This window comes from Bombina bombina, chromosome 4, assembly GCF_027579735.1.
Source record: "Bombina bombina isolate aBomBom1 chromosome 4, aBomBom1.pri, whole genome shotgun sequence".
Taxonomy (NCBI): Eukaryota; Metazoa; Chordata; class Amphibia; order Anura; family Bombinatoridae; genus Bombina; species Bombina bombina.
The window spans coordinates 953,175,714-953,191,983 of NC_069502.1; the positions used below are offsets into that span (position 1 = coordinate 953,175,714).

General features: G+C 35.3%; 1 protein-coding gene across 1 annotated transcript in view; it reads left to right on the plus strand.

The window, feature by feature from the left end:
• Nucleotides 1-32: 32 nt before the first annotated feature.
• Nucleotides 33-16,270, plus strand: part of POLR1B (RNA polymerase I subunit B) — a 58,398-nt gene continuing 42,160 nt past the window's right edge. Inside the window, exons 1-6 of the mRNA XM_053711955.1 lie at nt 33-261; nt 2,857-3,024; nt 4,274-4,420; nt 6,691-6,823; nt 8,939-9,075; nt 9,783-10,006. Coding sequence (XP_053567930.1) covers nt 85-261; nt 2,857-3,024; nt 4,274-4,420; nt 6,691-6,823; nt 8,939-9,075; nt 9,783-10,006 — 986 coding nt within the window. The 5' untranslated portion in view covers nt 33-84. The remainder of the gene's footprint in view (nt 262-2,856; nt 3,025-4,273; nt 4,421-6,690; nt 6,824-8,938; nt 9,076-9,782; nt 10,007-16,270) is intronic.

Here is a 16,270-nt window from a genome sequence, read left to right on the forward strand (position 1 = left end):
GCCCGCCTCTTCCTTCTCATGCACGTGTGCTGCTTGCAGGCCAGGCTGGGTATTGGCATAACACTGTAAGCACCTGGCCGCAGCATGGATCCAACAAGGAAATGGCATAGTATGCCAGCCCAGCCCAGCCTGAAAAAACTTACAGACCCTAGGTATGGGAAGCCTGGCCAGGCGCAGCACTCGGCCCTGCAAGAACTTACACGGGCGCACATAGAGTCTTTCGACCAGGCCATGTCAGAGGGGCTCAACCTGGCAGTGCAGGTGAGAGGGTGTTGTGCTGCCCACAGCTCACTGTGTATACAGCCATAGTATGATGTTACCTTTGTATCACATTCTTCTTACATATCTGCAGGGAACAGCTTCAACCCCATTAACCTAGCTGATGCAGTAAATCGTATATGCAAACAATTTAATGGGTAAAATGACATTAGACGAAGAGATAAGTCATTGGCTGCACCAGAGGTATGCAGCCAATAGTTATATCTTAAAAAGAAATAAACGTGAATTTCCAATGTGTGCATTTGCAGTGATGCTTCTGAGAAAAAGCTGTTGCTCATTTTGACAAGTTTGCGTATGCACTTAACCTGTTCAGCGTATGCAAGTATGCCACATATATGTGCATTTGACACTGGCATTTAAAGTAAGTGTGTAAAATGCATGTGTGTATGGTATTCACTTTTGAACCCCATTATTAAAAAAATAATCTTGTTAAATCAATAAAAGCAAGTTTTTTTTCATGCAATACTGTCTGGTTTTATTATAATTTTAATTTTTTTTAAGGGACAGTTTACTGTAATTAATCTGTTAGCTATTTTAAGCAACTTTCCTATTTACTTTTATAATTTGTTCTCTAGACTTATGCCAAATTCTTGAAGGCTGCCTCTTACCTCAGTGTATTTTGACAGTTATTCACAGCTAGACAGCTCTAGTTCATGTATGCAATATAGATAACATTGTGATCACTTCTGTGGAGCTATTTATGAGTCAGTGCTTTTGGGCTAAACTGCAAGTCTGTCAAATGAACTGAGATAAGGGGCAGTCTGCAGAGGCTTAGATACAAGGAAATTACAGAGGTAAAAAGTATATTAACATAACCTTGTTGGTTATGCAAAACTGGGGAATGGGTAATAAAGGGATTATCTATCTTTTTTAAATAATAAAAAAATTGGAGAAGAATGTCTTAAAGTGATTGTAAAGTTATGCACTTTAAGACATAGTATATAAAATGAATCTTAAAAACAAAGTGCACTTTCATTCATTAAAGGATTACTTTCTGTTATAATTTTTAAGCTAAACAACTAACATATTAAAGTTAATAAACATTAATTAAAACCTACTGACCTATATTTTCTCCAAAACGAAGTTTCATAACGTTCTAAAAGTTATATCTTTTATTCGCCGATGATGTCACGTTATCCTGCCCACTATTTTCAGCACTGCATGTTCAAAATACTTAAACCAATAACTTTGTGTTTAAAGCGCCATTTTGAAACCTAGGTATTGTAAACGTATTGGTACAGAGCAAAGGATACCCATGGAGTGGGTTTGGAAAACAATTAAATTTGCAGACAAGATTTCTGATATACGGTAGAGATATGTTAATGAAATGCTATTGATAAAAAGCGTATTTGGGGTAGTTAGTTAGTAACAGGCATAGAAAATATTTACTTACAGTGGCCCTTTATATTTATTTAAAGACGGTTCCTTAGTAAAATAATTACATTTAGTTATGGCAAACATCCCGCTGTTCCTCTGCCCGCACCTTATCCAATCTTTGCGTGCCCCCTTTGGCGTCCAGCTCATGGTCCACGCAACGATTGGATGAAGCTAGATTTGTCATCGATCAACTAAATACAGTATGAGATGCATAACTTTACAATCACTTTAAGCTTATACTTTAATAACAAAAAAGTGTTCACACAACATTTAAAGCATGTGAGCAATGTATAGATACAATGTCTGTTTTATTTGTTTTTTTAATAAGCAGAGGAAAATCAGATTTCTTACCTATGTGTTCATTTAAGACCGCTGGTTCAAAACTATCATCTGCATCACAGGAATTTCAAAGCTGCATCTGCAGCTTTATAAAAAAAGAACCCAGTACTGGTACAACAAAATTAAAGTTTTGTTTTTTTAAAGGGACACTGTACCCAAATTTTTTCTTTTGTGATTCAGATAGAGCATGCAACTTTCTAATTTACTCCTATTATCAATTTTTCTTCATTCTCTTGGTATGTTTATTTGAAAAGCAAGAATGTAAGTTTAGATGCCGGCCCATTTTTGGTGAACAACCTGGGTTGTCCTTGCTGATTGGACAGCACCAATAAACCAGTGCTGTCCATGGTTCTGAAACCAAACATTTGCTGGCTCCTTAGCTTAGATGACTTCTTTTTCAAATAAAGATAGCTAGAGAAGGTAGAATAATTGATAATATAAGTAAATTAGAAAGTTGCTTAAAAGTGCATGATCTATCTGATTCATGAAATAAAAATTTGGGTTCAGTGTCCCTTTAATGATTTTTTTTTTTAACTTCTATCATGCTGCAAATTATTGGTGCAAACACCTGACCTCATAATTGCACACCAGTAATACAATACCTGAAAAATACTATTGAATTTCTTCTTCAGAGCTCTTATTTAGCTTTCATTACTAGACACTCAGATGTGTGATACTCCTACAGCAATGACTAGCACACAAGCTAAACTGATAATGCAATAAATATGAATTTGTCATGTGGCTAGATGTGATCATATAAACGTCTGTGTATTTGCATAATGTTTTTGATATTGCCCAAGTAGTTATGTTGTTGAGAATCTAACGTTGATCTATACTTTTTTGACTTTTTTTTGTTGTCAGGCTATGAAACCACTGGAGTTTGCGTTCAAAAATGATAAAGTCACTTTTGCAATTGTCGACGCTACGATTAGTACTCCTATGGTGCCAAAAGGTACTATCTGCAGTGAGCCAAAGGTTTACCCTGCAGAATGCAGAGGACGCAGGAGCACATACAGAGGGAAGCTGACGGTAAGCGTTGCACTGTTATAATCATGTTTAGTGAATTAACAGTGTGTACCATGTAAACTTTTCATTTAGCTAGGAAGTATTAGAATTGCCTTCCCTTTTTTTTTTTTTTTTTTTTTTTTACATTAAAGGGACAAAAGTGGTAAAATGAAAAATGCTCTAATATATTATATGCCAGCAATACTGCAATAATAAAATGTCCTAATTATGCTTTTAACCAATGCAAAGTGGTAGTTAAAGTCAGCCCTAGAGCAGCAATGCACTACTGGGAGCTAGCTGAACATATCTGGCGAGCCAATTTCATTTATACTGTAAAATTTAAATGTACATTAATAGAATCATTTTATTTTCAATGTACTTACATTAGCAAAAATGCTTTTGGTAAACCGTATTACTGTTTTTAGCAGCATATGCGCATATGCTTGAGTGCCCTGTGCACCCGTATTCATACATCACACTTTCTCAGAAAGTCAGCTGTGGCTTGTGTAACACAAATTAAGTATTCACTGGCGCAATACACACCACCCCCAGCTTAGTGAGCAGGGATGGTGTTTTGGTTACGCACAGCATATGTGTGTATGCCGCTGAAACATCAAAATAACTTTTGTAAGAATTACTGTTGCTAATGGAAGTATATTCCAAAAATGCTTATGTTTAATGCATAATTCAGTTCTGATTTTTCTACTATTAAAAAAAATATGTTTTCTAATTCTACATTGACTATTATGTACTTTTAAATTCTTAAAGTGAAAGTCAATCCTAGCATTTGTGAAAGCTCCTTTATTTGTTTCAAGCGTTCGCCGTTCTGAGCTTCTAAGGCAGCCCACGGCAGAACGCTGTTTTGCTTGAGAGGTGACATTTTCACCTCTTAGCCAATACCTGTGCAGGAAATCCGGCTTGCCGCCTTTTGGAGCCGGATTTCCTGCACGCTATTTGCTAAGAGGTGAAAAAGTCGCCTCTCGGCAATACAGCATTCTGCCGTGGGCTGCCTTAGCAGCTCATAACAGTGAATGCTTGAAACAAGTAAAGGAGCTTTCAACATGAAGTATTTTGTACTTCATGAATGAAAGTCCCCATTATTTGTTTCAATCGTCAATCCTAGGGTTTCACAAACAATAGGATTGACTTTCACTTTAAAATCCTCATTATTATTATTTTCTTTATAGATCTTGGTAGGTGGTGCTTTATAATATTAGTGCAAATTCTGTAACTAAACTAAAAGCAATTAACATACATTTTTTTTCAATCTCAGGTTGATATTAGCTGGTCATTAAATGGTATTCAAAAAGGTATCATAAAACAGTCCTTTGGTCATATGCCTATAATGGTGAAGTCAAAGTTCTGTAACTTGCATGGTCTTTCACCAAAGCAACTTATTGAACATCATGAAGAGGAAGAGGTAAGTTCTGTTTTATCCAATATAAAGAGAGAATACATAAGTCACTAGACAGGGTGCTCAAACCTTTCCACGCTCTGCCCTCTTGCTTTATTTTCATTCTGACATAATTTACTCGCTCGGTTGCAGTGCATTGCTGTGAAATGTGTTACAGGCATCTGTGACACTGTGTAGGGGAGTTAGGGTGTAAAATAAACAAAAGTGAGAAGAAAAAAGGTTTGACTTTTTTATAATGATCTTGCCTGGGACTTGTCCCATGAGTTTGTGTATTGGATTGAACAATCCAGTACCGTGTCTGGGGATATTCTACTGGCCCACACACCAAATGTCAGTTAGTGTTCTTCAACGTTTTAAATGTAATTTCATTAGTTTATTTCTTTTAAAATATATATTTTTTTTATGTATGCATAGTATATTAAAGCACTGCTCTGCAAAATATATGTATCCTCAATACATTTTTAAAAGTATTTAAAACTTTGTTGATATATTTCTCGAAAATATTTTTTTGAGTGTTTATTTTAGCTGATTTGCTGAGGGCCAGTTAGGGACATATATAAATATGCGTTTGTGCTGGTCAAGTATTCACAATGTAGAATGTTGCAGGCCAGTTTCTAAATAATTTAGTATGCACTTCAGCCTTCCTGGGGCATTGGAAAACCACAAATTTCAGAGTCAATATTCATGTCAAGCAGGCAAAATACACCATGAAATATTACAAAATTGCTTTACTATACATAATTAAACATTTTGCATTTAATGTTCCTTTAAGAGTAACTGTACATTAACTTCTGCACTTACCTAATTCATTGTACAGCATGTATATGGTTAGGTAAACTGTAGCATATTTACTAGACGTGAGTCAAACTAGAACAATTTCTATAGTTAAAGATATAGTAAAGTCCAAATTAAACTTTCATGATTTAGATAGGGCATGTGATTTTAAACAACTTTCTAATTTACTTTTATCATCAAATTTGCGTTGTTCTCTTGGTATACTTAGTTGAAAGCTAAACCTAGGTAGGCTCATATGCTAATTTCTAAGCCCTTGAAGGCCACCTCTGCATTTGATAGTTTTTCACAGCTAGAGGGCGTTAGTTCATGTTTTTCATATAGATAATATTGCACGTGACGTTATAAAATAGTCAACACTAATTGCCTGAAATGCAAGTCTGTCAAAAGATCCAAGATAAGGAGGCTGTGTGCAGAAGCTTAGATACAAGGTTATTACAGAAGTAAAAAGTATATTTCTATAACAGTGTTGGTTATGCAAAACTGGGGAATTGTAAATAAAGAGATTATCTTTTTAAACAATAACATTTTTGGTGTTTACTGTCTCTTTAAATTACATGAAAGAATAGCAAAATAAATGACTGTGTAGTAAAATGTCTTTTTTTTTTTAGCTTAAAGGGACACTGAACCCAAATTTTTTTTCTTTCGTGATTCAGATAGAGCATGCGATTTTGAGCAACTTTCTAATTTACTCCTATTATCAATTTTTCTTCGTTCACTTGCTATCTTTATTTGAAAAAGAAGGCATCTAAGCTCTGGACAGCACTTTTATTGGTGGATGAATTTATCCGCCAATCAGCAAGTATAACCCAGGTTCATTCACCAAAAATGGGCCGGCATCTAAACCTTACATTCTTGCATTTCAAATAAGATACCAAGAGAAGGAAGAAAATTTGATAATAGGAGTAAATTAGAAAGTTGCTTAAAATTGAATGCTCTATCTGAATCACGAAAGAAAAAAAAATTGGGTTCAGTGTCCCTTTAAAGGGACATGAAACCACTTTTTATTTATCATGATTCAGAGAGCGTACAGTTTTGAGGAAGTTTCCAGTTTACTTGTATTATCACATTTATTTTGTTCTCTTGGTATCCTTTGTTGAAATGTAGCTACATAGGCTTAGGAGCATGCCCATGTCTGAAGCACTATGTTGCAGTAATTTTGCAAGAATGCTTTTAACATTGTTATATATACTGCTGACATGTAAGTGCTCAATTGTATCCTTGCAAAAACTATTGCCCCCACAGTTTTCCAGACACATGGCACGCTACCTACCCAGGTATTCCGTTCAACAAAGATTACCATGAGAACTAAATAAATTTGATAATAGAAGTAAATTGAAACTTTATTAAGATTGCATGCACTATCTGAATCATAAAAAAAAAAAACTATTCGGGGTTTATATCCCTTTAATGTTTTTTATGGGTGAATTTTGAGTTTGTCTCTTTTTTTAAATGATACCTTCTTCTTTTTTCTTCCTTGCAAGGAAATGGGAGGCTATTTCATAATAAATGGAATAGAAAAAGTTATCAGAATGATAATTATGCCTCGGAGGAATTTTCCTATTGCTACGATTCGACCTAAGTGGAAAGGCAAAGGGCCTAGTTACACTCAATACGGTTGGTCTTCAAGTGTTTATATTTGTTTTTATCTTTATATGTTATTTTTTTATTGTTATTAATAGTAGTAATAATATTAATTCATTAAACTTCACAGTTTAAGGATCGGTAGCACTGTAACAAGTAACTTAAGTAAATAATAAGTGACTTTTAAGTCAAATAATGCAATAATACTGATTTATTGCATTCTATTTTCCATCGTTATTGCTTATAGTTTACTAGAATTATTTCATGCTAAATCAGGGGTTTCTAACTTTTATCAGCCAAGGGACTATATTCTATTTGTTTTTTTATTAAACCCAAGAGCCAATGAGCCTTTGATTTAGGTAGATCTCTGTAGCACCCCAAACCTGCACGTCGTAGAAGAATGTTACTACAACCCCATTTTGAAGCTTTTTTTTTCAAGATCTGCTGATACTTTTATTAAAATTTATAAAACCTAATCATATCTAGTGGGATCTACCATTTTGCCAAAGTTCCTCAAGATAAGTGCACTAGTTTTGGTTGTAGAGTTCACAGTGCAAAACTTTTCATATTTTTAGTTAACATTTTTTAGCAAATCAAATCAAAAGCAGTTTTGGGATACCCCCTTTAAAAACATGGTTAAAATTATGATTCTAGTCTTGTTTGTTGTGGGCAGTTAGGGACATATGTAAATGAGTGTTTGTTCTTAATCTAAGTAATCTCTGTGTAGGATGTTGCAGTGTCAAGTAACTTGCGCTTTACTTAAGGGACACTGACCCAATATTTTTTCTTTTGTGATTCAGATAGAGTATGAGATTTTAAGCAACTTTCTAATTTACTCCTATTATCAAATTTTCTTCATTCTCTTTGAATCTTTATTTGAAATGCAAGAATGTAAGTTTAGATGCCGGCCCATTTTTGGTGAACAACCTAGGTTGTCCTTGCTGATTGGTGGATAAATTCATCCACCAATCAAAAACTGCTGTCCAGAGTTCTGAACTAAGAAAAAGCTTAGATGCCTTCTTTTTTATATAAAGATAGCAAGAGAACGAAAGAAACATTAATAATAGGAGTAAATTAGAAAGTTTGCTTAAAATTGCATGCTCTATCTGAATCACAAAATAAAATGTTGGGTTCAGTGTCCCTTTAAGTATGTTGATTGCAACCCAGCATCTCTTGGGGGAGTGGAACAAGCAGCATTTTTAGGTATTTTACAGCAAAACAGACAATACAATTAAAGGGACACTAAACCCAATTTTTTTCTTTCATGATTCAGATAGTGCATGCGATTTTAAGCAACTTTCTAATTTACTCCTGTTAGTTTTTCTTCGTTCTCTTTCTATCTTTATTATAAAAAAAAAAAAAGCTGAATGTAAAGCTCAGGTGCTGGCCATTTTAGGTCAGCAACCCTGGATAGCACTTGCATTTTGTTGGCTACATTTAGCCACCAATAAGAAAGCGTAACCCAAGTTCTAAACAAAAAATAGGCCGGCTCCTAAGCTTTACATTCCTGCTTTTTAAATAAAGATAGAAAGGGAACGAAGAAAAATTGATAATAGAGCCTGCAATTTTAAGCAACTTTCTAATTTACTCCTATCTGAATCATTAAAGAACATTTTGAGTTTAGTATTCCTTTAATATATATTTCAATGCTGTCTTCTTTTTCCATTAAAGGGATGTGGAGCACAATTTTTCTTTCATGATTTAGATAGAGCAGTAGAATTTTCCAATTTACTTCTATTATCACATTTGCTTCATTCTTTTTTATCCTTTGTTGAAAAACACGGTAGGTATGCTCAGGCATTTGCACTATATGGCAGCAGTTTTTGCAAGAATGGCTTTGAACAGTGTTATGCATTTGCAAGAGTCCTAGATGTCAGCTGTGTTTGCTAATATGTAGTATTCAGGCACGTTCACGCTGCTTAGCTAGCTATGCTCTTCAGCAAAGAATAGCATGAGAATAAAGCAGATTTGACAATAGAAATAACTTGGAAACTGTTTTACTTTAAATTTTATGCTTTGTCTGAATAACATTTGGCGCTTCATGTCCCCTTTTTTATACATTATAGTGAAGATTAACATTTTAAGTTTAATATCCATTAACAATGAAACAAATTTCATAGTCATTAAAGCAGCATTTTATGTTAACAGGTATCACAATGCGCTGTGTCAGAGACGAACATTCGGCAGTCAATATGACCCTGCATTATCTTGAAAATGGCTCAGTCATGCTGAACTTCATATATCAGAAAGAACTCTTCTTTATCCCGCTGGGGTTTGCTCTTAAGGTACGTTGTGTTTACATGGGCACAATAAATTAGTGGGTACAGTAGAAACCCCCATATCCGTGGATTCGGTTTCTGCGGTTTTAGTTATCCATGGTTTACCGTGCCCCAAAAAATATTAAATGGAAAATACATAACTCCTCTCTTTTTGTCCTCTATTTCCACGCTGGCCCGCTTTTACTGGCGTCCAGTTAGCCTCTAGCATTCTTGATGTCCGAATTTGTTATTGCGGTGTTGTTGTGAAAATAACCCTTCATTTTTGCTTAATAATGGCCCAAAGTGCAAAAGTAGTGATGTTTGCACGTTTTTCAAAGCCTAAGATGTAAGGTATATAGGCTTCATACTATCCGCGGTTTCGGGTATCCACTGTAGGTCTTGGAATGTATCAACCGCTGATACGGGGGGGGGGGGGGGGGCTACTGTATATTTGTAATTAGTGGCATAACATTTCAGGTTTGCTTCCGCTCTAGTAAGAAAATATTCTTTATTGTTGACATCATAATCACCTACACATGCAAACAATTTTTATTAATTTTTGATATGGTTTTTAAAATGTCTGAAAAGAATATGAATTGTATTAACATAAAAAAATGTCTTGGATAATATAGTGAATATGATTGTTATATAATGTAAAATTGAGGCTTTATGGAGAGGAAAACTGTTTTTAACAGGCAAAAGGTTTTCTTATTTTTATTTCCATTTTGTTTTAGGCCCTGGTTGATTTCTCAGATTATCAGATTTTCAGTGAGTTGATTAAAGGCAAGGAAGACAATTCCTTCTACAGGGACTGTGTCACTCAGATGCTTAGGATTGTGATGGAGGAAGGATGTCACACTCAGAAACAAGTTCTCAGGTTTTTAGGAGAGCGATTCCGTATCAAGTTTTACCTTCCTGACTGGTATACGGATGAGAGAGCTGCAGAGCACTTATTAAGGTAATTGCTGTTTTACATCTACAGGTCCAAATATATCCATGAGTATATATATATATATATATATATATATATATATATATATATATATATATATATATATAATATATATATATATATATATATTTATATATATAGTGCACTCCAAACCTCTGTAGTTAAGCCTTGGGTGCAGCAAAAGTAGTATCCAATATTGCAGAAGAAAGCGCACTCCAAAGGACTTGTATGATAATTCACCTTTATTCTGTGAACGTTTTCGAGCTCAACAAGCTCGTCCTCAGACAGACAAAATATGAACAGTTACACTTACCACCACCGTGACTAAATACCCACCACACCACGCCGTCACGCTCTACACGTAAGACACACCCCCTGGGGGGAGCGGTCAGCCGTGTCAACGTAACGGAATAGAGAGTAAACCCAAGTGACATAAAAAAGTATTATACACTAGGCAAATCTACAGCGGTATATGCACACAGGACAGGACCTCATCAGTAATATTACAAATGTCTAGCTGCTATAAAGCACCGTAAATATGTTACCATAGTAACGGCCAAACAAAGGCAACGATTGGTCATAGCACCTGACCAATCGGTGGCCAGTTAAAACAACAGCGTGTTAGATAAACTGCACACGGGAGAGGCAATAGACATAGGAATACACACAAATTAAACAGATTAAATTGGATAAAGGTAATAAAACAATACGTAAAATCGTAGGTGTGAGAGAGATCACGGTTAAGCAAGTGGGTGAAAATCTCCCCAATGATTATTACACTGTCTGGTGGTCACGATCTCACGCACAACTATGATAAAATACAATAAAAACAAAAAACGGAAAACAAAAAAGACACAGCAAACCATAACTGATGGTCGCCAAGTGGGACATAAAACATAGTGCCAACAGCTTAGGCATTGTATATATAAAATTTTTTTGGAGCATAAGCCAAAGTGTCCCATGTAACCCATGACAACCAACAGAAACGTTAAGATAAAAAACAAAAAAGTAAAGCAAAAAATGTGTAATCAAACATATAAACTAGAATGTAAATGGCAAACTAGTATATGTGGATATGTTATGAACCTACAATAAATAGGGTGAAAATCCCTAACTTAGGTAATATGAAGAGATGATGATGTCAAACCCAATAGTATTGTGAGGGATTTTAAATAAAGGGCAAGGGCTATTGCCAAGATAATAACATGGCAAAGCAAAGGAAAATAATTAGGACAAAGTGAAGATAGAGAGATTTTACTGAACGGATTGTGGCTCTCATTAGAGCATGGTGATACATCTAGAGGAACACCTGCCAATCGAGGAATGCATTAAGTCCCTTTGGTGTAACAGTCTCCAACTTGAACATCCGTCGAGACTCCCTTTGGAGTAATATTTTGTTACGATCACCTCCTCTAGTTAAAGGGGGAATATGATCTATATAGTGTATTTTCAGATTCAGCAACCCTTTGTTGACAGTCCACAAAGTGCCGTGCTACCGACTGATCAGAATCTCCTCGTTTTAGAGCAGTCCGGATGGCAAAACGATGGTTAGCCATCCGCGTTCTGAGATCATCAGAAGTCTTGCCCACATAGTACAGACCACAAGGGCAGTGTTACAAGTACACAATGTAGGTCGTAGTACATGTAAGGCGGTACTTATGTTTAAGCCAGTTGTTAAGCCATGATCCGACTGTAATATATAAGAAACAGATCGATCAATACATTACATTAGTACACCAGGAAGGATTCATAGACAAGGGTACTCGCAGACTTTTTGAACACTGACTTCCCTCGGACGCCGTGGTTTCTACCGCTACCCAAGAATACACAAGAGATTGGATAAACCGCCGGGCAGACCTATTGTTTCGGCTATAGGTTCTTTACAACAGCCCCTGGCTATTTTTGTGGACTCTTTCCTTCAACCCCTGGTCCAACACATGCCATTGTATCTCAAAGATTCATCTACATTACTGACCATATTGAGTGAGTGGGGACCAATGGATGAGAATCTTTTGCTTGTGACACTAGATGTCACAAGCCTTTACACTGTGATCCCGCACACCGAAGGGCCTAAGGCGGTTGACTTTCACCTATACACCATCTATGGACATTTGTCTGACTACGATTTACTTTAGGTTCGAGCAGAAGTTTTACTTACAACTCACTGGAACGGCGATGGGGTCGAATGTGTGCCCCATCGTACGCCAATCTATTTATGGCGTGGTTTTGAGGAATTTGGAACCGATCTCTTCAGACATGAGAAAATCCTCTTCTTTAGAAGATATATTGATGACCTGCTTCTATTCTGGTCTGGGTCACAGATGGAGTTGGATGAATGGTTTGAACAGCTCAATATGGCTTAATCCAGCTTTACATTTAAAATCCATTACGACTAAAGATTACAAGTGGATTTCTTGGATGTGCGCCTGTACAAAAAACAGGACAGAATACATTCTACCTTGTTCCGGAAGAGCACGGATAGAACTCATTGTTACATTATACAAGTTGCCATCCACCTGCAATGAAAAGATCATTGCCGAAGTCTCAGCTATTACAGGTCGCTAGGAACAACACTGAGGAAGAAAATAAAATACAACAACTTGATGATATGTCATTAAGGTTCCGTATGAGGGAATATCCTGAGGATCTGATATCTGCACAGAGATCTACCTTAGATCTGACTTTGAGACCACAAAAGGAAAGGACTGATCAACGCATGACTTTTGTCACTACGTACACGGGTGCCAAAAATGCCATTACAGGGGTATTTCAGAAACACTGGAGTATCATCAAGTTCTGACAATCCCCTTCCATTTACACCAAATGTCAGCACCTAGATTGGGATTCCGCAGATCCAGATCCCTGCGAGACTTTCTGATTAAAACTGACCCAATGGACTGCTATCGACAAACGACCTGGCTTGAGAATAAGAAAACAGGAGTCTTTCACTGTCTGGGTTGCGTGACCTGTAATGGGTTGATTACGGGGCCATCTTTTACGCACCCACCCAGACAGACGACAGGTGTATAAACATAAGTACCGCCTTACATGTACTACGACCTACATTGTGTACTTGTTACACTGCACTTGTGGTCTGTACTATGTGGGCAAGACTTCTGATGATCTCAGAACGCGGATGGCTAACCATCGCTCTGCCATCCGGACTGCTCTAAAACGAGGGTGAAATCTGAACAGCCGCGGTAGCAGGGCACTTTGTGGACTGTCAACACAGGGTTGCTGATCTGAAAATACACTATAATAGATCATATTCCCCCTTTAACTAGAGGTGGTGATCGTAACAAAATATTACTCCAAAGGGAGTCTCGATGGATGTTCAAGTTGGAGACTGTTACACCAAAGGGACTTAATGCATTCCTCGATTGGCAGGTGTTCCTCTAGGATGTATCACCATGCTCTAATGAGAGCCAAAATCCGTTCAGTAAAATCTCTCTATCTTCACTTTGTCCTAATTATTTTCCTTTGCTGTGCCATGTTATTATCTTGGCAATAGCCCTTGCCCTTTATTTAAAATCCCTCACAATACTATTGGGTTTGACATCATCATCTCTTCATATTACCTAAGTTAGGGATTTTCACCCTATTTATTGTAGGTTCATAACATATCCACATATACTAGTTTGCCATTTACATTCTAGTTTATATGTTTGATTACACATTTTTGCTTTACTTTTTTGTTTTATCTTAACTGTTTCTGTTGGTTGTCATGGTTACATGGGACACTTTGGCTTATGCTCCAAAAATTTTTTATATATACAATGCCTAAGCTGTTGGCACTATGTTTTATGTCCCACTTGGCGACCATCAGTTATGGTTTGCTGTGTCTTTTTTGTTTTCCGTTTTTTGTTTTTATTGTATTTTATCATAGTTGTGCGTGAGATCGTGACCACCAGACTGTATAATAATCATTGGGGAGATTTTCACCCACTTGCTTAACCGTGATCTCTCTCACACCTACGATTTTACGTATTGTTTTATTACCTTTATCCAATTCAATCTGTTTAATTTGTGTGTATTCCTATGTCTATTGCCTCTCCCGGTGGTGGTAAGTGTAACTGTTCATATTTTGTCTGTCTGAGGACGAGCTTGTTGAGCTCGAAAACGTTCACAGAATAAAGGTGAATTATCATACAAGTCCTTTTGGAGTGCGCTTTCTTCTGCAATATTTTATTATCTTATCCTGTCCTGGAGTGCCGAGGAGTTCTTTGTTTCCCTATATATATATATAATATATATATATATATATATTATATACTATATATATATATATCTATATATATATATATATATTATATATAATATATATATATATATATATATATTTATATATATATATATATATATATATATATATATTATAAAATATATAATTTCTCTACATGATGCTTGCATATGTGCACAGCTGAAAAAATATTGAGCTACCAAAAATAATAATTAATAATCAGTTTAAAGATTGGCAGTTTTTTTTTGTTTTTTTTCTTTGTTTTTTTAATATTGAGTACCTTGAACTTTTAAAATTTCAGCACTTGACATAGTAGTAAGAGAGAATAACATTATATATCATGAAATAGAATAAGTCAATTTACAATGGAAGAAGAGCTACAATAAAAATATATTATGAATAAAATCTTAAAACGAAATAATTTATGTTGTCGTATATATATAAAATTACAAATGGAACTAAAACCCATATGTGAAAACCACTTGTATATAAAAAAAAATCCATTCAATAGGTAAAATGATTACTGAATGTATCATGTTCCAGAATGTTACTCATATGAGAATTTCCTTTTGGGCTCTCTTCACTCTCTTACCAGGTTGTTATTCTACCTATCATGATACCTAGGCTCAAAGATATAAGGTCTCTAGGTGTTAGAAAAAAAAGGCATGCAAAGTAATTTAACATAGAGATGCATACAAACATGTCTAAATATGTATATGTATGGTATGTATGTATGTGTGTGTATATATATATATATATATATATATATATATATATATTTTATGTGTATGTGTGTTTATATGTGCAAATATGTATTTACAGACATATCTTTTATACACCTAAATACATATCATATATAGACATATCTAAGTGCATTGGAGCCCTTTGCAGTCAAGTAGCTGAAAACATGAAAAAATCATATTTATGCTATATTCATATTTAATAAAAGTGTTTAGCCGTGTATGTACTGTAAATATTTCACACTCCAATGTTATTCACATAGGGAACTATGTTCTATGTATTTTTAAATAGATTTTCCTATATATGTCTGTATATATTAATACCCTCTTTATAATCATAGATATATTGGTATAGTTATATATTTTACCAAAAAAATTGGATATTTATATTAAATATTTATTTAAAGAATACATGGAACATATTCTGCTATGTAAAGAACATTGGAATGTGAAATATTCATTATTCATATCTGGTTAGCACACTTGAGTAAAACTCCAATCAGGTTTGTGTGCAATTAAGGGTGTTGTTTTTTTGCACTCCTTTAAAGTCTATTGCGGTATACCTTAACGCATTCATGATATTCGAAGTTCAGCTTTTTTTTTGCCTCGTCTGGTACTATGAGCCCCAACCCGACGTGCGCAAAAACCCTCAGAAGTTAACGCGTTAAAGTGCAATTAAATTGTTCTCCACTTGTAATCTACCCCTAAATAGATAATGTGTGTATACCCCCAGGCACAGGTGCTGATACACTCTTGTTCCTCAAGTTAAGAGTTATCAATACGTATTAAAAAATAAACCATCAACAGACTTTACAGTCACATAGGTCCTAGAAACATGTAAGTGTCTTTAAAGGGACACTGAACCCAAATTTTTTCTTTCATGATTCAGATAGAGCATGCAATTTTAATCAACTTTCTAAATTACTTTATTATCAATTTTCTTCGTTTTCTTGTTATCTTTATTTGAAAATCATGAATGTAAATCTTAGCAGCCAGCCCATTTTAGGTTCAGCACCATGGATAGCGCTTGCTTTTTGGAGGCTGACATTTACCCACCAATAAGCAAGCATAACACAGGATCTCAACCAAAAAATGGGCCGGCTCCTATGCATCACATTCCCTGCTTTATAAATAAAGATAGCAAGAGAATGAAGAAAAAATTGATAATAGGAGTAAATTAGAAAGTTGGTTAAAATTGCATGCTCTATCTGAATCATTAAAGAAAAAAAATGTGTTTAGTGTCCCTTTAAGAAGTTCACTGTTTGAGCATTTTCCAGTTTGCGTACTCCG